The 24041-nt window shown below is 43.5% G+C and overlaps 1 protein-coding gene across 2 annotated transcripts in view; it reads left to right on the forward strand.

Moving 5' to 3' along the window:
* The window catches only part of XKR4 (XK related 4), a 431927-nt gene extending 409197 nt beyond the window's left edge, over window positions 1-22730 (forward strand). Inside the window, exons 3-4 of one of the 2 annotated variants that reach the window (XR_009253618.1) lie at window positions 8369-11861; window positions 17996-22730. Coding sequence is in view for 1 of the 2 variants with exons in the window: in XM_058699586.1 (XP_058555569.1) it covers window positions 8369-9315 (947 nt within the window). In the remaining variant the exon portion in view is untranslated. Of the gene's footprint in view, window positions 1-8368; window positions 12192-17995 lie in introns of those variants that run through there. The other variant, XM_058699586.1, reaches the window with a different exon arrangement.
* Window positions 22731-24041: the final 1311 nt, after the last annotated feature.

Genomic DNA, 24041 nt, shown 5'->3' on the forward strand with positions numbered 1-24041 from the left:
AATAAATAAACAAGCAAACAAACACTTTTTTAAAAAAGATGTGTGCAATCAAGATAGTGGGCAGAGAGAGAGACAATATGAGAGCAGCGAGTGGGTGACAAATGTACTGCTTTCAGAAATCAATACACAAGAGAGTGACCGATGTCAGGGACCCAGCAGTCAGCCACAGGATACAGATCAGCCCTTTGGGGAGACATGTATGTACATCATCACCCACACGAATGTGTAACAACAGCAAGGGTGCCAAGGTGTGGCGTTAAGAACCAACACAAGGTGCCGTGGGCACTTACAACAAGGGATGGGATTTGGGACGGAGGCTAGGAAAGGCTTCCCTAAGGAAAGATGCTTACAAAGAGGAGTAGGGATGCACTGGAAAGAAGTGGCTTTTCAAGGGTGAGCCCAGCATTTCCCATCTGCAGGAAGAAAATGCAGTCTTAGCAGCTGAGGAAGGCAGACAGGGCAGGCAGTGCGTCCGAAGTGCAGAGAGGCAGGAGCAAGATGAGGTCAAGGGGCTGTGAGAGCTCCCGGGTCAGGCTTTCGCAAAATGTGTTGGTAAAACCTCAGTGATCAGTGAGTTCGCTTCCGGCACAGCCCTGCTGTCTCGGTCAGGAGAGGGAAATGCGAATTCAGGAAACGGCAAATGCAGGAAGAGTCCGATTCAGCAAGGAGTGGACCCAAGGAGACATCCAGAGGCGGGCGTCTTTGCTGGCCCAAGTCGTCTTCCCTCGTGATGGATTCCAGAATCACTAAGCGCCCGTTCACTGATGCTGCAGGAAGGGGACACCCGTTGTATTATTTCTTCTGTTTTTGCATATGCTTGCAATTTCACATAATAATGAATGTTTTAGGTTAAAAATGCAGCTTGGATGTAAACACGGGCCACTGGCCAGGTGTTTCCCTGAGACAGTAAGCTTCGGCTGGCCTTTTGCAGGGGAAGGGCTGTGGTTGCCCTCCCTAAGAAGGAGGAAAGAGACAGGCTCATTATGATTGTCGAAGAAGCAAAGAATTAGAGCCCTTGGTTCAATTCCCTGAACCTCCTACATCTGGGGAATTAGGCTATAAATCCCACGAAGCGTTCTCTGGGGATTTCCAAGAATTGTTCACACCCAGGCCACAAACGACACGACAGGAGCACAGACTTTATTTCACACTGTTTTGGCATTTGCAGCTCAGACTGAAATTGCAAAGCAGCAGAATAGGAGAGCCATGAAGAATTGTGCACATGTTTTGAATATTTCAGTCTCTCTGTGGTTCCAACTTTATATTTGAAATACTCCTTCTTCCTCTCTATTTCTTCCTCTCTCTTGCTCTCTCCTTCCTTTCTACGAATTCTTCTGCCTTTCTTTCCCTCTAACTGCCAATTCTTTTTTTAATTTTATTTGTGTGTGTTTTTTTTCCATTTGAGAGAGAGCACAAGCAGGGGAGAGGGGGAGGGGGAGAGTGAGAGAATCTCTTCTGGAGCCCAACGTGGGGCTGGATCCCATGACCCTGGGATCATGACCTGAGTCGAAATCAAGAGTCAGATGCTCAACTCACTGAGCCACCCAGGCGCCCTTCCAAGTGCCAATTCTCAACATATGCCACAACCCATCCAAGGCCCATAGAGGACAGGAAGGTAAAGAAGACAGATACTTATCCTCACCTAAAGGTCCACTCTAGTGTTAATAATAACACTAAACAATTGGGGCGCCTGGGTGGCTCAGTCGGTTAAGCATCCAACTTCCGCTCAGGCCATGATCTCACAGTCTGTGAGTTTGAGCCCCGCGTCGGGCTCTGTGCTGACATCTCGGGGTCTGGAGCCTACTTCGGATTCTGTGTCTCCCTCTCTCTCTCTGCCCCTCCCCTGCTCATGCTCGGTCTCTCTCTGTCTCAAAAATAAAAACATTAAAAAAATAATTTAAAAAAACCCCACTAAATAATTAAATTAAATCAAAATTAAACAATTGACACTAAAATTAAATAAATTAAAACACAAAATCGAACATAATTTTAGACCAGGATACATGCTCTGAAGGAAGAGGACGGGACACTTGATATGAAAACATGTTTGTAGAGAGAACAAATTTACAGCTGGGGGCCAGAAGTAGCCCCTTCCTAGTCTAGAGGTCCCCAAATCAAAATGGCTTTTTGCATTATAATATTCCCAAGGGTCTTATATTCCATACCAGCCCCATTCTTTCCATTCTTTCTGAAAGGAAATGCTTACATTGAGATGATAGAGCTTTTGCCCACAACCACCCCCCTCCCCACCCCCCACCAACCATACTCCAACATGTTATTTTATCCTAAATAAAATACACAGATTTTCTACTTCTGTCATTAAGATTGCATTTAGGTCCTACTTAGAGGAAGATTATAAGAAAGCAAGTTACTTGTAATAAAAACAAACAAACAAACAAACAAAAAACAAAAACAGAGGTTAGCAGTGACGAATCCTTTCAGTGGGAACTCCTTGAAAGCAAATCTGGATTTGGAGCCAAGCCACAGGATTCAGAGCAGTCCTTTCTTATTCTGAATTTATTTTGAGTTTTCAGAACAGTTGGGAGGCTACATTTGGGCAACCCCAAACATTATTTCATGAATACAATTACATTTTAAAAAATAATTCAACTCCATGTCGTGTCGGATGGGAGCAGGAAATGGGCAAAAAGACGGAAAAAGGACAGAACAGACGCAAAGCGGGGGTGAAGGACAGACTGACAGAAGGAGAAGAAAAAGAAGGAAGAAAAAGACACAAAAGAGACACGGAAACACCATCAGGGGAAAAGGACATCCATAAAAAGCAAAAAGAAAAGAAAGAAGAAAGTCAAAACTGTTGTTCACTTGGACAGCCCAGTATCGATTCCTATCCATTCCCTTTGACATGCTAATTAGCCGCCGAGACAGTATCAGACTCAAAACCCTTATTCTGAGAAAAATCTTTATTCAAAATGGGGAAGCATCTAAGACTTCCTCTGAAACACTAGTCTGAGTGGCTAAGCAATGTATGTGACAATTCAAGTGCACAGATCTCAGAAGCTAGAATGTTAACTAACTTGGATTTAAAGAAAAGAAAGAAAGAAAGAAAGAAAGAAAGAAAGAAAGAAAGAAAGAAAACGGAAGGAAGAAAGAAAGAAAGAAGAAAGAAAGAAGAAAGAAAGAAAGAAAGAAAGAAAGAAAGAAGAAAGAAAGAAGAAAGAAAGAAAAAAGAAAGAAGAAAGAAAGAAAGAAGATAGAAAGAAAGAAAGAAAGAAGATAGAAAGAAGAAAGAAAGAAAGAAAGAAAGAAAGAAAGAAAGAAAGAAAGAAAGAAGCTAGAACCCCCACCCCATTTAGAGGTTTTAAAATAAAAATTCTCGAGTTACAGTTCCAAAGGTGTTATGTCCCCCTCGCCACATCTTATCCAAATATACACATTCAGCTCAAAATGATGGAATAAACTGTCACACTGACTTTACGATCATTAAACCCTTTTAGTCAAAGTCAGATCAGTTGTTTGGGCTGCAGTGAGAAAACAAAAACACGTGGGGTCAACCGGAATCAATCCGGCGGGCAGAGGTTTTCTGGAAGGCGAACTTCTCCTCTACCCTCTTAGGTCTTTGTGTGAGGGCCTGCAAATTACATGGGCAGATTAGCAAGACAAAATGCAGATTTAATTAAATATGTAATCACGTGTGTAAAGATGGAGGACACGTATTGTCATTTTGTGCACACACAGGTTTTCACAAGGAAATGTGACTTGAGGACGTCATTAGAATTTGGAGTTTATGTCTCTTTTTTTTTTTAAGTTTATTTTTGAGAGAGAGAGAGAACAAGCAGGGGAAGGGACAGAGAGAGAGAGGGAGAGAGAGGATCCCAAGCAGGCTCCGCAGTCAGTGCAGAGCCCCATGGGACGCTCAAACTCCTGAACCATGAGATCACGAACTGAGCAAAAATCAAGAGCTGGACGCTTAACCGACTGGGCCACCCAGGCACCCTGGAGTTTATATACCTTAGTAGGGAATGGGGAGGGGCAGAGGGATACTTCGGGGAGGACAAATGCCTTCTCAAAAGTGGGGGAGATTCCAGGAACTCAAATGCCTTCAGCTTAAATAATTGTTATGCCACGGTGATTTCTTCTGGATCCCTTCAGATGCAACACACCCAAAGGGCACAGGTGGTGAACTCTTGGATTCCGATGGCTTGGCAATATGGTATTTCTCAGGCAAGCTGCGTACAAAATCACCTTCTTAGAACTGTGGCTGCCTCTCCGGAAATGTACGTCCTCTCGCATTCTGAGAAGGGCGCTATACCAACCACAGGGAGCATAGACGACGAAGAATTGTCTTCTTTCCACGAGAAAGCAAACACTGTCATCTACAGCCAGAATCCTTCCAGGTGTCCGATCCTGTGGACCTGGAACATGGAGACTGTAGGCTTGGGAGTGCTCGGGTAGATAATGAGACACACGGCTCTGGGGCTGGAGACGTCTGGTTCAGGGATGGGTTTGCTGAGAACTGGGAAACTCAGGAGGTGTGGAGTCTCTCAGGGAGGGGCTGAGAAGGAGGAGGCCCAGGGCCAGCATCCCAGCCCGTGCCAGTATCTCAAGGAGGAGCCGATAAAAATGGAGAAACAAGAAATGAGGAATAGAAGGGAAAATGGGAAAGGGTGTGGAATAAAAAAAAGAAGAGATTCAATCAAGTGAAGAGCGATTCTTGAGGTTAAAGGGGGCCTGTCATTTGTTTGTGATCCCTGGGGATCCTGCGCTCCTGAAGACGCAGGGCTGGAATACAGAGACAGGGCATAACTGAGAGGGTCCTTTCTCCAGGATGCAGGGGGTTCGCTTTGGGGCAGGATAATTTTCATCAGAAACCAGCGTGGGGAAGGAACGAGGGAAGATAAATAGTGTAACCTCACCGAGGGAAACGGTTTCGCTTCTATAAGACAGACCATTGCAGTAGACAAGCTCTGAGGTCTTATCACCTATTTTAACATTTCAATAAATAATATAATCCCACTGAGTCCTCTGTTTTGGAGAGTTTGATTTCAGAGTGAAGTTTTATAACTGATACGCTATTCATTACTTTCAAAGAAAATGCTGACGGACACATTACATGCTTCTTGGGACTACTGAAGGAATACTTATATTTTAATATCTTAATGGTGTCGGGGGAGAATTATTGTTCAGTGTCACTTATGTAATATTCTGGCTCGGGAGGCCTAACCTGAAAGTAACTGTGAGGAAACAGACAAACCCAAAACAAGGCACACTCTTTTCTTTTAGGTACCGTGCCTCCAAAAAAAATGCCAATATCAAAAAGGCAAAGAAAGTCGGTGGAAATATGCCCGATTAAAGAAAACTAAGTTGATGACACAACTAAACGCAATCTCCAATTCCAGACTCAATTCTGTACCACAGGGAAAAATCCTACGATGGGCGTTGTTCAAGTCAACTGATGAAATTAGAATACTGATAGTGGATTCGGTGGATTAGAAAAAAAAAAGTATGGTATCAATGTTAAATTCACTAACGTTGACAAATGTACTTGGTTATCTAAAAGAAAACCCCTATTCATAGGAAATTGGGTAAAGGACCATTGTCTGAGTCCTTTGGGGCCGCTGTAACAAAATACTACAGGCTGGGTAGTTTATAAACAGCAGAAATGTATTGCCCACAGTTCCGGAAGCTAGAAGTCCAAGATCATGGCCAGCATGGTCTGGTGAGAGTTGTTTTCTGAGTTGAAGACTTCTCATTGTATTCTTAGGTGGCAGAAGGGATTTAGGGAGCATTCTGGGGCCTCTTTTATAAGGCACAAATCCCATCCATGACAGCCCCACCCTCATAATTTATGCACCTCCCAAAGGCCCCTCCTACTAATACCATCATCTTTAAGGGTTAGGGGTTCAACACATGAATGGGGAGGGGGACGTGGGAGCACACAAACATTCAGACCATAGCAGCCTAGATGCACGCAATTTACTCTCAAATGGTTCAGAGAGAAAAAGAGGGGTGGGGGTGGGCAGTGATAAAGCAAAGGAAGCCATATGACAGTCCTGGCAAAGAGTATATAAGTGTTCAACGTACTATTTTTATTTTTGCAATTCTTCCGTTAAGCACTTCATGGGGGGTGTGAATTTGTAATGAGGAATAACTCTGAGGTTGCCCCATATCTTCCGTCCAGGCCTATTATTTGTCTTATAAAAATTAACTGCTAAGCAGAAGGAAAAAAAAAACCTCAAATGAACCAGGGAAATTCTAATTGTTGCTAAAGCAGAGAATTCACGAAGGGAGCGGTCATAAATGGACAGGAAATTGGCCTCCACTATAGGCAAAAAGTTTACGTCTTAAATCGTAAGATACGCTGAGAGCAAAGCTGAGAGGAACTTACTTTTCTACTGCCAGAATATTGCCTTAACAAGTTCCTGGAGTGTCCTGAAGCAGGCTGGATTGCTTTCTTAGGACATGGAATAAAAGGGGTGAAGATTCCCGGGGAATTTGGACTGAGTCCGTTTTCCAATTGGTTTACATCTGCCAACGGATGATTTTACGATGCGGCGTACGTAAGGTGTGGTTTTTGTTTTTTTACTATTTATCACTTCTTTGTAAAACAGCCTTTAAGAGCGTCTGTGAAAAGTGGTAACCCTGATGGTTCTGACTCCCCGAGTCGCCTCGCGCTTTATCCACCTGCCCGACAATGTGGCCGTCTTCCTGAAGGTGGCGCTGTGCGCAAGCGCGGGGTGTGAAAAAGAAAGGACCTTTCCGGTGTTGCACCTGCCCTGGGGCACGGCGTACACGCACAAGGAATACACTCCAGAACAATCCGTACCATGGCAAATGGTGCAGATAAGGAGCGAGGTCGTGAGCCGCTTCTATGCCCCTCAAAGGGGTTGGCATTAAAATGGCACAACTTTTTGGTCTGCAGTCCTCAACTGACAGTTAAGGGTGTCCTTCCCAGAGTCGTCATCGCACGACCTTTTGCTTCCCCTTGTCGCACCTTCTTCTTTCTCTAACTTTTCTTCCTACCCTCTCTTTTCACTTCCAAATTTGCTTTACAATTGGTGTAGGTGTTTTCTACCTCATAGAAATTATATTATCATTTAAAAAACCGAACAACCAAGAAAAAAAGAAAGCAGCAAAAAAAAAATTTTTTTAACACAAGAAAAAGAAAAGAAATTGTATTATTAAAACCTCCTTTGCGTACTGGCCTTGAACTGACCTAAAGTATTGCCATACCTGCCCAAGAGTTATGGTAATGGAAGGTGTTTTGTGCTGGCCAGAACCAGAAAACCAAAACTGAGGATTGGGAGGCACATCTGGGCATTCTGCTAACTTGATTGGGGCTGGACATGAGAAGTGGCCGCTGGAAGTCTTGTGACAGTTTGTTGAGTAGTATGCAGACTAACATTTCAGTGGCCAAGTGAATTCCCCCAAAGGGCTGTCTCCTGAAGGAGGCCAGTGCCTTTCCCGGTGAGCTCTGTCCATGTCTGGACCATTCGGGTGACGCTTCGGACACAGGAGAAGCAGCAAAAGTGGAGGGAAATAATACAAGTCATTTTAGAAACTTGCAGACACACTTTTGGAGAGCGTACTAACCAAAGGGGGTCCATAAAATGATAGGAGGAGTTGAGGTGATTTCTGTAGCATCTTTATGAAAGAATAAGCCATCTTTCTTCTAAGAGAAACGTCTTCTTCTAAGGGAAGGGCAGTAAGGAACAGACAGAAGCTATGGGGAGAATTACATTTGGGTTCTATTAGGACAAACTGCATACCAGGGGCCACAGGAAACATTGCCAAGAAGGTTTTATGGACTCCTATCTGTAAGAAAGAGTGAACTTTCTTTTGTGAGTGAAGTGCCTTCATTCTTGTTCAGAAGCAGGAAGGTAAACCGGCTGTCTCCCCCCCTCCCCGCCCCCCAGTTTCTGGTGATTATTTATCCCTTTCAGCCACAGAATCTCAAAGCCGCCCGGAACCTTGGAGATCACCCACTTTGCAGATGAGGGCGCCAGTTGAAGTGATTGTCCAGAGTCATACAGAGTTGAAACAGCAGCCCAGTTCTGTCAGCCTCCCCGGTCCGTGTTTATTTTCCCACTGCACAAAACTACCTCCTTAGTTTATTTCCAGCACATGGAAAGTTACCCCCACCCCGCCACCCCATTTCCAGATCCCACACCCCTCTCTGGTTTTGAGCAGCATTCCCTTTGTACTGCATGACTTCTCCATACGACTGGGGCCCACCAAAGACACACAGTAGGACCCCCATGAGCGTTTAGCCCAACCGAACCTCAAAGAAACGGACAGCTTTGCTGATGTCACGGTTAGCCTGTCCCGAGCTCCCAGCTCCACGTGACATCTTCAGGGGACAGCACTGCATCTCACTTTTGACAGAATGTCTTCCCTTTTGCCTTCATAGGTTTCACTGCGGCGGCCTCCCTCGTGTCTTTGGCTTGGGCCCTGGCCTCTTACCAGAAGGCCCTCCGGGACTCTCGAGACGACAAGAAGCCCATCAGCTACATGGCCGTCGTCATCCAGTTCTGCTGGCACTTCTTCACCATTGCCGCCAGAGTCATCACCTTCGCCCTCTTCGCCTCGGTTTTCCAGCTCTACTTCGGGATCTTCATCGTCCTCCACTGGTGCATCATGACCTTCTGGATCGTACACTGTGAGACAGAATTCTGTATCACCAAATGGGAAGAGATTGTGTTCGACATGGTGGTGGGGATCATCTACATTTTCAGCTGGTTCAACGTCAAGGAAGGCAGGACTCGCTGTAGGCTCTTCATTTACTACTTTGTGATTCTTTTGGAAAATACAGCCTTGAGTGCCCTCTGGTACCTCTACAAGGCTCCCCAGATCGCAGACGCGTTTGCCATCCCGGCGCTGTGTGTGGTGTTCAGCAGCTTTTTAACTGGCGTCGTTTTTATGCTGATGTATTATGCCTTCTTTCACCCCAACGGACCCAGGTTCGGGCAGTCACCAAGCTGTGCTTGTGAGGACCCAGTCGCCGCCTTCACTCTGCCTCCAGAGGTGGCCACGAGCACGCTCCGGTCCATCTCCAACAACCGCAGTGTCGCCAGCGACCGCGACCAGAAATTTGCAGAGCGGGACGGGTGCGTCCCTGTCTTTCAGGTGAGGCCCACGGCCCCGTCCACCCCATCGTCTCGCCCACCACGGATTGAAGAATCTGTCATTAAAATTGACCTGTTCAGGAATAGGTACCCAGCGTGGGAGAGACACGTTTTGGACCGAAGCCTCCGGAAGGCCATCTTAGCCTTTGAATGTTCCCCGTCTCCTCCAAGGCTGCAGTACAAAGATGATGCCCTTATTCAGGAGCGGCTGGAGTATGAAACCACTTTATAAAATAGAAGGCTTTGGAGGGGCCACAACCTCCAGGTGAAGGGGTGACAGCGGGGCCGTGGCAATAATGAAACTCCGTCCTAGACCAGGGCAGAGAGCTGTAATGCGCTTAGTGTGACCGCCCATCAGCTGGCTGCCCTGCTGTGGTCTCCTTTCCAAACAGCAGCTGAAGGGAACATGGCGGCTTAGTAGGACTTCTCGTTGCTACCAGCCCTCCTGTCCACTCTCAGCGTGTCCACCAGAGGGTACAATTATCACGGAAAATGTTGCCTCCAATCAATAGGGTGTTTTGATGGAGTCAACTGATCTTTGCAGAAAAATCTATTCAGTCACACACACACACACACACGCACACACACACACCTGCTAATACACACACGGCACCAGTCCTCTGTCAAAACAGCTTAGGTGATTTTTCTTGATGCAAAGCTCTGATTCTGAATATAAAAACAGAGAGAGAGAGAGAACATATCCCTCAAGACTCCAGGAAAAAAAACACAAATAGTACCACTTAGAAAAGAAATCATAGACCATTCTCATTCGGAAACTGACACCATGTGTGAAAATCCTACCCAGTGGACAGCAAACTCAACTGTTGTTTACATGTGTATTAGAATCAATGGAATGGTTCGTTTTCCACACATTTCAGGATTTGTCTTTTAGTTTAAAGTTTCCGTTGAGAACATCCTTTCTGCCAGAAATCCTATGCAGCGCATCTGTGGCTTTTGACAAGGCCAAGGAGCTCGAGAAGTTCGGGAGGTACACGAAATGGTGATCGCGAGTCAGTATTCAGTTGCAGAAGTGTAATAAATCCCTGAAGAGGAAGCACGGGAAAAACAAGGCAAAACGAGCGTCAGATTTCCCGGCCTGTGCGGCTCACACTGGCATGTAAGTGCAGGGGCAGAAGAGGGACAGGCTGACCCGGATGTTACAAGATGCGGAAAAGCGTGGCTCCGTGTGAGCACGTGCCGGGCCACACCCACCTAGTGCCAAACACCGTCCAACCACAGGACTGACGTGCAAGTCCCAAACACCTGAGAACGAGTGGCCTGAGCCCCCCCCCCCCTACGCCGCCCAAACGCGGACGTGAGAGTGCACCATCAAGTTCCCCACTGTGTACAGACTTTCCCCACCCCCACCCCCCCAATCCAAGGTCAAAGTGATGTGTCTTTTAGAGGCTTTGGGACCCTTTCTAGTAAGTATGAGCAGACGATGCAGTGACCATGCTACGAGAAAACCCTTCCCAACTGATTGAGGGCTTATCACTCGATCCAGCTAAGATTTGTATTTGAATCGTTTGTAAAGTCGCACTCTTACAACAAACTTCTGGGTTTTAAATACCTCCGTACAGCAAGTAAACGTTCCCTGCTTTCTGTTCCCAGTGTCCTCGGTCATGGTGCTTTTTGTTGCATTAAAAGTGCCGGTCAAACTTTGATAGTATTTTTTTATAGTTGGTGCAGAGTGGAATAACTCATGGATTATTTCAATATTTTTGTAATAAAAAAATATAGGGTATACATGTAGGCATCATCACTTTTTTTATAGACCTGGAATCGTTTAAAATACTTTAAGCGTCATCATTCCTTGGGATGTCCGAAACTGGTCCACAAATTCCATCAGCCTGCCTCAGCGGATTGAGAACACCTGTCTCTTGGAAGATCACCCTACTTTTCAGTGTTGGTGCCCCCAGGAACCTGGCCAGGGGTGCTATCAGAATATCAGGTGACGAGAGAATCAGCTTACCTAGAAAGGGCTTGTCAAGACTGGCCAACGTTTCCCAGGATGTGAAAGCTGTAAATGATTACTTTCATCCATCCATTATCACGAACCTGACCACAGTGGAAGATGTCTTAAACTTCCTTCCCTGGTTTTATATTAACCCAAGTGATATATTAAATATTAGTCCAAGTCACTAAAAAGAGAGAGAGAGACAGAGAGAGAGAGAGCGAGAGAGGGGAAAGGTCTGTTTAACTTCATTGCTCGGTTATCTGGACTGTCCAATCCACTTAAAATAGTCAAGTTCTGGAGCCACCACCTGTAATGGGTGGGTCATACAGAGACTGCTGTCCCCGTGACATCCACAGGAAATGGCAGAGCGCTCAACCTAGGACTTCTTTTGGTACAAAGCCCCAGAGCAATGTTTTCAAAATAGATGACTTTTTATCGCTTGACGTGCTTCCCTAGTACTCCATGATTTCATCCTCCAAGCAAGATTGCCACTAAAAAACAATGATCTTTTGTCCAGATGTGAAAAGTTTACCCGGTCGCCAGCAAAGGCCCAGGAAGACGCTCTTCTTGTCAGTGACTGGTGAAAACATTGCGCCCCCCCATCGTGGAAGGAAAACGTGATTACATTGGCAAAAACTCTTCATCTTTGTGCAGGACCATGAGTTATTAGCTTCGTTATTTCCAGGAAGACTTGTAAGTGATGATCTTTGGAAACTGAATGGCTCAGCTGAACTGTACCTTTGATTTCACGAGTAAATAACAGATCACAATTACAGCGTCAATCGACACAAACTCAGCAGGCCCCACCACTCCTCAGTCATGTAAGTCCTGAGTTATTTCTCAATTTGATCCCTCCTTTACCACGTTAAGAGTCAAAATGAGTGCTATGTGAATCAACAGTGATGTACTGTGCTTCGTCCTGGAGGTCAGAATGCAGTTTTAGGAGGGCATAAGAAATCTGCATCTTTCCGTGATTTCCCAAATACTGGGAATACTCTGTCGTCCAACATACTTGAAGAGTGTGATGTTTTAGTCAAAAATTCTTGCTAAGTAAATGACATCTCCACCACAAATTCCAAACTTTCTTCAGATCCCAAGAACCAAAACCCTCAACCTCCCAGGAAAAGCATGACTTAATCTTGTTTCCATGATTGAGAAGAGCACAGCAGGGCCCTCAGACTGTGCGCTGACAAGAACTGTTATTAGATGCTAGATACACAGATAACAGAGAGTTTAAAGTATTAGGATTTAAAGAGACATTGTCAATGTACAAAGGAACAAAGTTGGATTTTTGTGCTTGTGTTTTAGTTCTTCCTAAGATTTCATTTTCAATCTGCCGTGAAACCCTCCACGGACAGTAACTGGAGAATCCAAAAAAGAACAATACTCTGGTTAGCGTCCAGATTGGAAGTGCTGGGTTCTTTGTGGGATCAGACTTCCTGTGCCTGAGTCTACTCGGATTCTTGGCCGGGGAAGGGGTCCTGCGCTTAGCATTCCCTTTTTGCACTGGACCATAAAATTTTCTAAAAGAAAATGTTATACCTTTCTTTCACTTTCAAATTAGCATTTCGACCTGAAACCTCATGTAAGATTAAAGAACATACGTAGCTTCACATACTGAGACTTTTAAGTATTCGCGTGGAAGAAAACAAATTTTTTCCATGTAAGTCACAGTTTGGTCCCCCATAATGACTCTTGTCTTTTCAATTCCCTTAGCCGTTGACGCTGTCCTACTTAACTATGTACCGGCTAGTTCGGTGACACTGACTTTGCAGACGCTCAGTTACTACTCACAACGAACGAAAGAAATTCTCTTACTGACTTGGCAAGCACATGCAATTCGAGTATTAGCACAATATAAAATACAAAGATAACCTGAAGAGTAAAGTATAATGAAGTATATATGCTTAATTCCTAAATGCCCGATTTATTTTTGCTCTATGCATAAGCGACGTGATAGCACTGACCAAATATTTTCCTTCTCCTTTTTGGCCCGAGCTGACAGTCCCTGTCTATAAGACGTCAACATCCTTGTGATGTTGTGGGAAATACCCAGGTGCAATTTAACGCTTTCAGCTTGAATAAGCTGTCTCACTCCGGAAAGATTTCATCTTTTAAGCAGCTGAGTAGAATAGTTTTGAATCATTTCAAAGTTCCTTTCTCCAAACCGATCGAACTGAGCGAAGAAAAACTCTTGTGTCCTCACCAGGAATTGTGCAAGATTGCACGCTTGCCTTTAAACGCGCCAAATGCCATTGAGTGGAGCGAGTTCTCCCCCAATGTGTAGACGAGGATCCATTTTTTTTTCCTAATGAACCATTTTCTAGACTACATATGTGCTTCTCTGCAGTCCCCTACATCTTCGCCATTAGCCATTACTGTTTCTATATAAAGCTTGGATGATATGCCTGCATTTTTATGTTTCTAAGGAGAATTCCTTAAAGCCTGTTTACAAACAGCTCAGACTGTCTTTCAGAAGTATAGCTTGAAGGATGGTTGAAATGCACAGCAGAACTGAGGTGGTTGTTTCTATACATCCAGCGATGGAAGCACATCAGTTCACGTCCCTTTAGCTTCAGCAATCCGGTGTCACTCCTGAAAACAAGCAAAACGGTTGCTTCTGCCAGCTTGTGACTCAAAACCCCCCTCTTCCCCATCTGAAGCTGGGGCATTCCAATATGGCTAAGGATGGGCCATTCCCTTCTCGCGCCCACCCCCCCCCCCCACCAGCACCTTACCTCCATTTCCAAGTCTCCGGCCCTGACGTGTATCAGGCTATGAAGTGAGCTCGGCCATTGGGTTGCGTCTCCTCTGCTCACTCAGAGGGGCTGCACTGTCCACGGTAGAGCTTTCTCTGGGCACGCATGTCCTGTCCAGTCGCCCTCCTAGAAATGGGCACACAGGAAGACTAGCGTGTGCCTGTGATCAACAGTCTCAACAGGATTACTCATTCGACAGTGAAACTCCGCAGAATGTGGGCGGAATTGTATAAAAACACAATGAGCCATTTAATTTTGTTAATTGTAGCAATTAGGCTAGCTCGAACACAGGCTGCGCTCACAGCGGAAAGCCAAAATGGAAGAAATGGCAAACAGCCATTTGCCCACAGAAATGAGGGGTTCAGAAGCTCTCCCTTGAGTGTTTAAGGCATCACGTTGTTTGATCATCCATCTGTAGCTCTTTCTCTAGACTCCATAAGAAAAGAAATCAGACTTCTGTTATATCGCATGCCATGGTCGAATCCAGAAATGGAAAACTTTAGTCAACCTGTTGTGGCCTATGTTCTGCTCCGTGAGGGATGGTTGGATGTCCCTGAAATGTCCAATTGTTTTTGCTAAAATATTTTACTCACACAAATAGTATCCTGACCATAATATGTCAGAAACACTTGGCAAACTCCAATTTTTGCTTCGGTGATTTTTGTTACACTTAGATTTTCTTGCAGCTCAGTTCCCATATTGATGGTAACTTACCACGACGGGGAGCTTACCGTGTACCCAGTGCTGTGCTAAAGAGCTTTGCCTGTGCGATTTCACTTAATCCACCCAACTATCTATGAATTAAGTACCATTTACAGATGGCAAAACTTAAGCTCGGCGATACTAAAATTGCCAAAGGTCCCACAGCTAGGAAGCCGTGGAGCTGAGAATTGAACACGACTCGTAACACTTTTTAACTACTGCAGATTTTTTGAGAGGACCAAGGAACATTTTACCACCCAAATCTACTTCTGATTTGGTAAGCCTTCAGGTGAAACAAAATCATGGTCTGATGATGAAATTTCCCAGAGCAAGTTTCATTTGGAAGTCAAAGAGGTCTTCCAAAATGAAAAGTTAAAAATAAAAATGGTAGATACATAAGTGCTATTCTTCCATTCTAGACAACTGTCCTCTTCCATGGCCCTACTGTACGTTTAAGGAGGAGATAAATAGACGCTAACCTGATAGTTCTTCTCTTGTATTCTATACATGTCATTCTATGCTGTCATCTGAGAAATAACTAAACCCCAGTACTTACTCTGACACCCAGAGAGAGAAGGAAAGAGAGCAAGAAGGAAGGGAGGGAAAGAGGAAGAGAGGGAGGAAGGGAGGAAAGACAGATCAACAGACCTTTGAAGTGACATGATTCTATCCCATTGCCATAATTTTCCTCTACATTGTATGCCTTGCAGTTCCCAAAATTTGACACTATTATGCCATTGGCTTGACCCGTCATATAAATTGAGGCAGCTTTCCTTGGAGTGAAAGGTTAGATGTAAAGAATAAAGCAAATGTTCACCCACTATTTGTTGAACTTATTGTAAAATACTTGACGTGCCCTTTCCTTCCTCACTTTTGATGTAACCTGTCTGAGTTCTACAGGAGGACAGTCAAAAGCCATTCAATGACATTGTATTTTAAGTCGTAAGCGATGTTGTTGGAATCGATGCTAAAAAAGTAGCCAGTAATAAACCCCAAATTGTCTCAATCTTGGTGTTTATTTTAGAAAATGACGCAGTGATCAATCTGACTTTAATGTATGAAAAATACAATCTTCTCTCTTCCTACTTTGGTAAGATTTAAGCAGATCTTTCTGACGATATGCTAAATTAGAAGTCACTAATTTTTGTAGAAAATAGTGTCTAAAATAGACCTAAGAGTTGTGTCAATACATTTCTTTTATAGATGAGACAATCAAGGTCCAAAGAGATCAGGTGATTTGTGTAATCAGGATTCCTTCAATTATCTGTCCCATAAGCATGCTCCACAGGACGAGCATCACTAGGCCAAGTACAGAAGGAGTCTCACATTCCAGCAGCTTACGCTCTGGTTGTTAGTAGCAGAATAGGAGTCTTCTGACTTTAACTCTTTTTTGCTCTACTGCACAGCTTCTATGTGTAATATCTACAGTTCATTCTACACCAGAGCAATAAAGACACATAGATTCCTCCATATTATATGATGTTAAGCCTCACAGCAAACAACTGCCACACACAGTGACAAACAGAAGGTAAGGATATCAACATAAAGATAAATCAACAATGGCTGACTATCTATAAAGAGAAAAGTAATTTTATAATTGGTTTTTGTGCCTCTCCAACACTGGATGTCTTTAAATCAAGGTCACAGCGCAGCAAAGAGAAGTTGAAACACTTTTTTGGCACATGGCACTTGACTCAAAACAATCATATCCGAATTCCTTTAAAGGAGAGGCATGACAGGGGCACCAACCTGGCTCAGTCTGTGGAGCATCTGACTCTTGATCTCGGGGTCATGAGTTCGAGCCTCATGTTGGGTGTAGAGAACACTCAAATCAATAAAATTTAAAGAAAAGATGCACGACATTCGGATGCCTCTAACACGTCTGAAGACTTTTCTAATAATCTTCAGGAAACATCCTTAGTGCATACGACATGTTTCCAGCAAAGTAGTTTTTTAAGAATAACAAATTTCCAGGCCTAAAACTCAGCTATTGCAACCTGAGAGGTTGGTCAAAAGCCATACTTCCTGCGCCCAGAAGAGCAACATTACATTCATGGGTCAGGATGGCCAGACTCACCTCATTTGGATACTCAGTGCTGGCACAGCACCCAAACTGAGTCTCTCCCCGCAATACGGCCAAGTGGTTGGCTTTCCGCAGATGTAAGGGGTGTATCGTTTAAAGATAACTATTAACTTGCATAACTAATTTTCTGTAAGTGAAATAATTCCAGTTAGGGAATGCCTAAACCCATTTGTTCTTTAAGGGAAGAGAAAACACATATTAATTTGTATGAGCACAGAATAATTCGAAGAATTCTTTGGTGAGTCCCATCAAGCATCAATAAAACAGTTGACCTCATAATGGTGGGAGGTCTAAGGTAGGATTTCTAGGTTCATGCCACCAAGAGTAGTCCATTACCGCGATCGCTGCTATCTCAGCCGTTGCACCAGCCAAGAAGAGTATAGTTACTGATACGATGTTTGCAGAGCAAAGATCCTGATAATAAAACAGATCAACATCAAAACTAATTAATCAACTTGATGTGCAAATATTACCAGTCCAGTACCAACACAAAATGTTCTCTTGTGTTGTTATTAAAGCCTGTCACCTAACGCTGTTATTAGAATTTCAGAAAATGTAAGGTTTCTTGTTTTTATTATACTCCCATCTATCAAATTAAGCCAGTGACCCTCTCCTCTCTCTATGGCTTGATTTGCATTAAAATGGAACTAATCAAATTCTTATTTCAGTTAAGTGCTACAAATATTAACAAATGGAGATGCTGGGCGTTTGAGCTAATTTAATTTAACTGTTCTAGTGGCATTCTGGTATGGAGTTGTATCAGATCAACACTCTTCATTATTTCAAAGTAATTCATTTATCAGTGAGTTCTACAACACCCTTAAGTGAATTGGAAATATAGCTCAGGTTTCTCTCATTGTGAGAAATTCCTATTTTGGTTACAAACCAGTAGAACACGTCTCACTCAACGTCAGCATTTCAATCCATCGCGATTCTGGAAAAGGAGCACTGCAGTTTGGGTGTGTGGGGTACTGCTGTTAACTTAGCAATTAACCTTTGACCCGGGCTTTCTATCCCCCTCCCCCACCCCCCAACCACTGTAGGTTCTTATTCTATTCCGATTAGGAGCAGTAGCACTCGTCAGGTAACCGAAGGAGATCTGTCAGCTGGTCAAAGAATTGTCATTTCATATCCTTCTTTCAAAGAAGTAAAATATTCAACTTTCCTTACTAAGCTCTCTAATGTATTGTACATAGAAAAGGAAGTGGATCGCTGGAATACGTTTTGAAGTCTGGGGTGAAACATTTCCCTTGGTGTGAATCAGAGGCTCTCGGTGCCCCGTGAAGACGACTAAATCTCTCCCGCTACGAGAAAAGGGAAGGGGGACGAGCCAGTCACTCAGAAATGTGAGCCTCGACTGTCACAAAGGTGTATATTGCTGATGGTATCGATTCCCTTCTTTTTTTTACAGAAACATCTTGGAACTTGTCAAGCTTTACCGAAGGTGATTTGCGTTAAGTAATGCAACAGACCCTTTAATCTTGCAAACTCTTGACTTGTAATGTTGTAGCCAAGCAAGGGGAAATTAATCAGTGAGTCGGAAAGAGCACTTCCTGCCGTGCTGTGCCCAGGCCTGAAGAGAAAGACCTCTGTGAAAGTAGGAGCACTAAGGAATTCGTGCTAACTGCTGCCTCATCATTCATGCTATGAATATTCATCCGCTTCATTTGTTTTTTCCGGGAAGCGCTGCTTTGAAAGAAAGAAAGAAATTAAGAAAGGTGGTAAAGGAAAAAAGTCAATGGATTCCTGGGGCTTGTGTAGCTCGGAGAATAGGTACTGGGTCACAGAGACTCGTGTTCAATGGATACAAATCTACATGTGTTTGGAAATGAAAAAAAAAAATGTCATTGTCATCTCTTTAATGATTGATCTGAGTACAGTGGCCGCCCTTCATTTGTTGAGGCTACTGTTGTCAGCAGTGTGAAAACCAATTTCTAAAAATTGAATCTGTAATTCAGTTTCGGAGGTAAAAATCTGCACGGATGGAACTATTCAGTAATTTGGTTCCTGTCTTCCCTGGGTGGTGACCCGGCAAGTTTCAAACCGAGGCGACTGTGTGGAATTGGCTCTCCTGCTCCTTCTGAGACCCTGCAACGTCTGGGTTACAAGCTAGAAGATCGTCAAGTTGAGATTCTTGATTGCCTAAGTGTTTGCTTCAAAGTAAACAGGTAATCTCGCAATTAAAAAATCACGGTTCTTTCCCACTTGCTTCTCTGTTTTCCAAGAAAGGTTTGAGCTGTAACGGAAGAATGAAATGTACCTCAGATGGTAGTTCCAGAGTCTGCATGAGTCGGGCATCCGTCTGTTCTTATAAAGTTTCTGTCTGACCTTTTGGTAGAGCAATTTTAGGAATGAACCCCAGATGAATGAGTGAAAGCCATCAGATTTATCTGATAAGCACCCTAACGGAAACATTTTTTAAAAAAGAAGCAAGGATCCTTTTTCTTGTGTTTCAAGGATGTGTTTCTCCTTCCTGAGCGATCATCTTGGTGACTATCTCCAAGATGTACCAAGAGCTACTGAACGATAGTTTCAGTTATGGGCTCCAGTATCGTGCTGAACACGATGACAAAAGTCATTTTTCAGAACTAGCTCTTGGCTCAAGCACTGACATTGAATGGCAAAAACTGGCCTACCACCGTGTGACTTATTTTCAATTGCAAGGCAGTGGAAACTAGTACGTGAAAGAAAATGTTAATTTCCTGAACTCCAAAGCCAAAATGGGCAACAAAGCAACTCTGAAACCTACAATGAGTTGGTTGACCGTGGGGAACCCGGGAGCAATAAACATTCCTCTTAAGCAAGGCTCATGAGTGAGACTGGCTATAAGCTGTGTTGGGACAGAAGGTGATTGAAGAGGACGCCTACCAGTGGCTCATGAGGAATATTTGCCTTTTTAGAGAGCAGAGGTTCAAGGTAGCCCCCTGCTATTCCATAACTATGACGATAGATACATCCATATATGAAGGGCCAAGGCAGAAGACAGAGAAGATGCCAGGGGCTTCATGTCTGAGACTAACTCTGTCTCTAAGGGAACAGCTCTCCTTGGTCATTGGCCCCTATGCTGCTAACTAGCTCTGCATGCCAAGAGCTTCTGATGGATTACAAGATGAGATATTCAAAGGTATTGTAAGTACTCTTGCTCGTAGAACACGAACCATTGAATTATCCCTCATTTCAACAGCAACGAGATTCAGGGTTACTATGGCCTTACTCATCATCCCATTGTAAATACGTCATGATGTCACGAGAGCCTCCGTGTTCAAATTCACTAAAACAGGTTTCCACGTTCCAAGTCTGTGTCTCTATCCGCAAATTGGAAACATAACTTTGGGAGAATGATTTTCGGAATAACGGAAGTGAAAAGAGAGTGGACAGTGAAGCAATTTCTCACCATACACGAAACCACTTAGAGTACTGATAGCCCTAAAGCTCTGATTTTTTTTTTTCTCATGACTAAGTTTCCTTTAACTTAGGGGCTTTCGACATCTGAATTTTCTGGATGATTACTGACACATCTTCACCAAACTGAAGCAGACACAACGGCATTGTTAAAAAATAAAGACTGCCCACATGAATGCCAATATCCCAATGAAAAGTGAAGAAGGAGGTCACTCAAGGAGTAAATTTGGTCTTGGTGAGGTCAAACATTTGGCTGCTTGGGAAAATCCAGATGTTTGAATGATACGGTTTTTCATCTGGTAGTCTGGTGTTGTCTCGATAGACAGAAAATGCTCAGGTGTTGTAGGTAATGACATTTAACTTTCTTGTTGCAGTAATCTGTTGCTGGTGATATTCTGCTGCTAACAATCTCTTTGTTGTGCAAAGAGGAATAAATAATGCAGAGCAAATGCTATTTGATTTTTTTATTTACTTTTGGCACACCCAAGAGTGGAAGAGGTTTGGGAGGCTGTCGTAGGGGAGTGGGGGGGTGGGTATTCCGATGTGATTGAGGCACAGACCTCCCTCACCGAGCCGGTTCTGGAGGCCTGCCACTTGGCTCCTTCCTGCCGAGGAAACTTTTTATCCAGCTCTTTTCCATCCTTTTATACTTGCCCCTCTGCTCTTCATGTAGGTCTTAATCGCTCACAAAGTCTACTTGACAGAAGAGTTCAAGGGAAATACAGAGTCGTTAACTTTTTATTCTTCAAGTAGGAAGTTTCCATTGCAAGGACTTCTTAGATCTTTGAAGCAGAAAAATCATTTAAACTACTCAATGCAGTTATTTCGTGGTGCATGTTGCGGTGTGGACAGAAGTAAAAGCTATTTTTCCCAAATTATACAAAATGCATACTTGGTTTGGTTTATTGATGTCGTTCTGATTGCCAAGGACTGACTGGTTATACACAGTGAAAGAGTAGTGCTGTCTTTGTAGTCCCAGAAAACGGAAAAAAAGAGAAAATGTCAAAGGAAAGTTCACTCTCCAGAAAGAAAGTTTGAGATAGTGGTATGACTCTTGTGTTTGTGACTAATTAGGGACGTTTCCTCCCTTGTTTCATCTGACTTGGCTCTGGACTAGTGAGTGTGTGTATTTCATCAAATTGGGTGCTTACCTCATTTTCTATTCTGAGGCTGGACAGGAAAACAGGCAAGTTATTCCGACCGATTTTCTCTTCTGTGAGTTTATGTTGCAGAACCCGTTCCGAGGCACTGACCGTAAGCAGGCACACAGAGCGCGATCGAAAGGTCACGAGAGCATTTCCAGAGAAAAATCTAAATGTTTTGTACATTCTTAGCGTTTTGATCGCGTCAAATGCTACCTTTCAGCGCCAACTTAGAACGACTTCGTGGGGTAGGCATTGCCCATGTCCTTGTTGGGTCCCTCCTCCCGTCACATGCAGACGCTTCCGAAATCAATTGGATGCTCCACCTGTGTAGCAAGGGCCTCCAGCCACTGGGTGTCGCTGCTCTGTGCTGACTGTGTTTTGAAAACGCTCCTTCGGATGGCTGACCCAGTTTGCTAGCCCCCCACCTGTGAAAGCCCTGGCGACCACCGCGCCGCCACTTCCTGTCGCAGGTGTACAAACCAACCCGGTTTGGCTTTGCTTTTCTTTTTCCTTGAGATTTTTGACTTCACCAGATCTTTTCCCAAATCTTTTTACTGTCATGTTATCGACAGGATATTTAGTTCTGTGTTTCAGTCAACTGGCAACCAAGAGGCGACAATCAGTTGGCAACTACAGAAATTTTAGGTGTTTTGGTTTGTTTTGTTTCCAGTTACCTTTTATTATGTAATAATTGAATGGAACTTGTGGTTTGGTAGAAAACTAAAAGTCCCTGAGTTGAATATAATGGCTGTTGTAATTATACTTAAATATATTCTACGAAACGGTATCCTTTCACACTATGGAGTATACTCCTTTCTGGAGACAAGAAGATGGAAGGGCCATGGTCCAGCGGTGGAAACACACACAGGGGCCTAGCATCTGCGCCCCTTGAGTCCTCATTCCTGGTCGGTCCCTTCAGCCTCAGAAACTCGCCCACAGCCTCCTTTTTCCCATATGTAAACGAGAGATAATCTTTATCTACCTACCTCACAGTGATTTTGTGAAGATGCGTTAAGTTGGTAAAGTGCGTCGGCACTTGAGTAGGGGTGTTAGCGCAAAGGAGGCCTGTGCGCAGCCCTGAAACAGGCTACAGGAGGGGAAGTGGAGGCAGCTTAGTAACACGACAGCAATAAATCACCAAGCAGAGAGTACGAGTATTTGTGATCACTTAGCAGAAGTGAAACTTTTCCTTCAAAGGTCTATGTAGAACTTTTTTTTTTTTAATTATCAGCTTTTTAATGACAAAAATTAATTCCTTTCATACAAACACTGAGAAGCTTCGTACGGAAGGACGATTTCCCTCGTAGCCAAGCTGAATTTTATGATAGAGTTATTAAATATATCCAAAAGACTGGGCTCCTTCTGATGCCTAAAGAGTTTGCATGCCTCATCCCCAAACTACATTTTCCAGAATGCCTGCCTGATACCTGAGTTCAGGACTCACGATTGCCAAGCGGTGTTCTGGAACCCACTACCAGGAGGGAAAATTTTTAATCGGTATTGAGATTAGATTTTGTGTTGTTTCCGGTGAAGTTCTTTTTTGACTCTTAGATGACACATCCCTCCCTCTACTACCCAATAAAAGAATGTAAAGCCTTATTTATGCCTGGAACTTCTGAATTGGTTTCTTTTCAGATTATAAATAAATGTTAAGATTTTCAGAGAAGTGTTTACACAAGGGCTTCGGCTATATATTGATATACATGTATCCTCATACATGCATAGATCTGAGTATTCAACTATAGGACGCAGGAGATGGTGGGGAAACAACCATAGAGAACATCCTGTACAACTTCCCCCAAAAGTCACATGCTTTTTCTTACTTAAATATTTAGTCCGGATAAGAACTAGTGCTAAATAACATAATTTGGGGTTATAAATATTTATCACTTTTCAGTCGTGGCAGTAATATTGTAATGTAGGAATATACCCATTAAACTATACTAACAATTCAGATAATGTCTTAATTCTGTGACTTCACAAGGAAAAGTTATGTACATAAATACTGTCATTGTGCCCTTAGTTAATAATTATATTCTTTTGCAAAAAAAAAAATGCATGCTCTTAAAAACACGAAATAAGGTTTCAGAAAGTTTATCTTGATAAATGGGTTTAAAATCATGTTGTGCCTAGAACTACATAAAGGACACGTTCAACATAATCTCTTCTGGATTCTACAATCTAGTTGCCAGTGGTTTAGCTTAAAATTTCACATTGGTTATACATTTCTAATGCATGGTATTAAGCTTTCTGGAGCATGAATTTAACCTAGGCAATTGCCTGATCCATTAAAAAAAAATGTTTATGTTGCCATGCCAGACTTAAGACAAACACCTTTTTTTTAGACTCAAAATATGAGTATAGTGAGCCAGTCAAAATGATTTGGATTTCTCTGACTTTTTTCCCCCAAGTTCCACGCATCAATATTTTTCAAACCCAAAGTGCATCAGAATATCCTTGTTCCTGAAGGGAAATATCCATATCGTTTGTTTCTGTGCAAGAAAACTGAAGTTAACAGGACTGGATTCAGGGACATGCCAATAAGATACGGTGTGGCATGTTCTAGGGGGGCTGGCCAGGATGAGGGGGGGCGCTGGGAGAGAAGGCATCACTGGCAGGCTTACCACCAAGGTACAAAACAGAATCTAAACGTAGTAGCTGGACAACTCTTTGAAGTGATGGAAATGAAATTCCTCACCAAAGAGATGAACACACAGGTGGAGACAACATGTTGTTAGACAGAAGCTATGCATCTAATTGCGGGGAAAACGAAGTTTGAACCTCCCCTACTTCACTCTTAAGGCTTTCCAGCCCACATGGAAGGCTCTAGAGTCTTCCCCAAAATAGAAGACTTTTTTAGAGAACTACTTTTTAGCAAAGATGCATGTGATTGTACTGCCGTGGACCAGC

Source organism: Neofelis nebulosa, chromosome 14 (genome assembly GCF_028018385.1).
Source record: "Neofelis nebulosa isolate mNeoNeb1 chromosome 14, mNeoNeb1.pri, whole genome shotgun sequence".
NCBI lineage: Eukaryota > Metazoa > Chordata > Mammalia > Carnivora > Felidae > Neofelis > Neofelis nebulosa.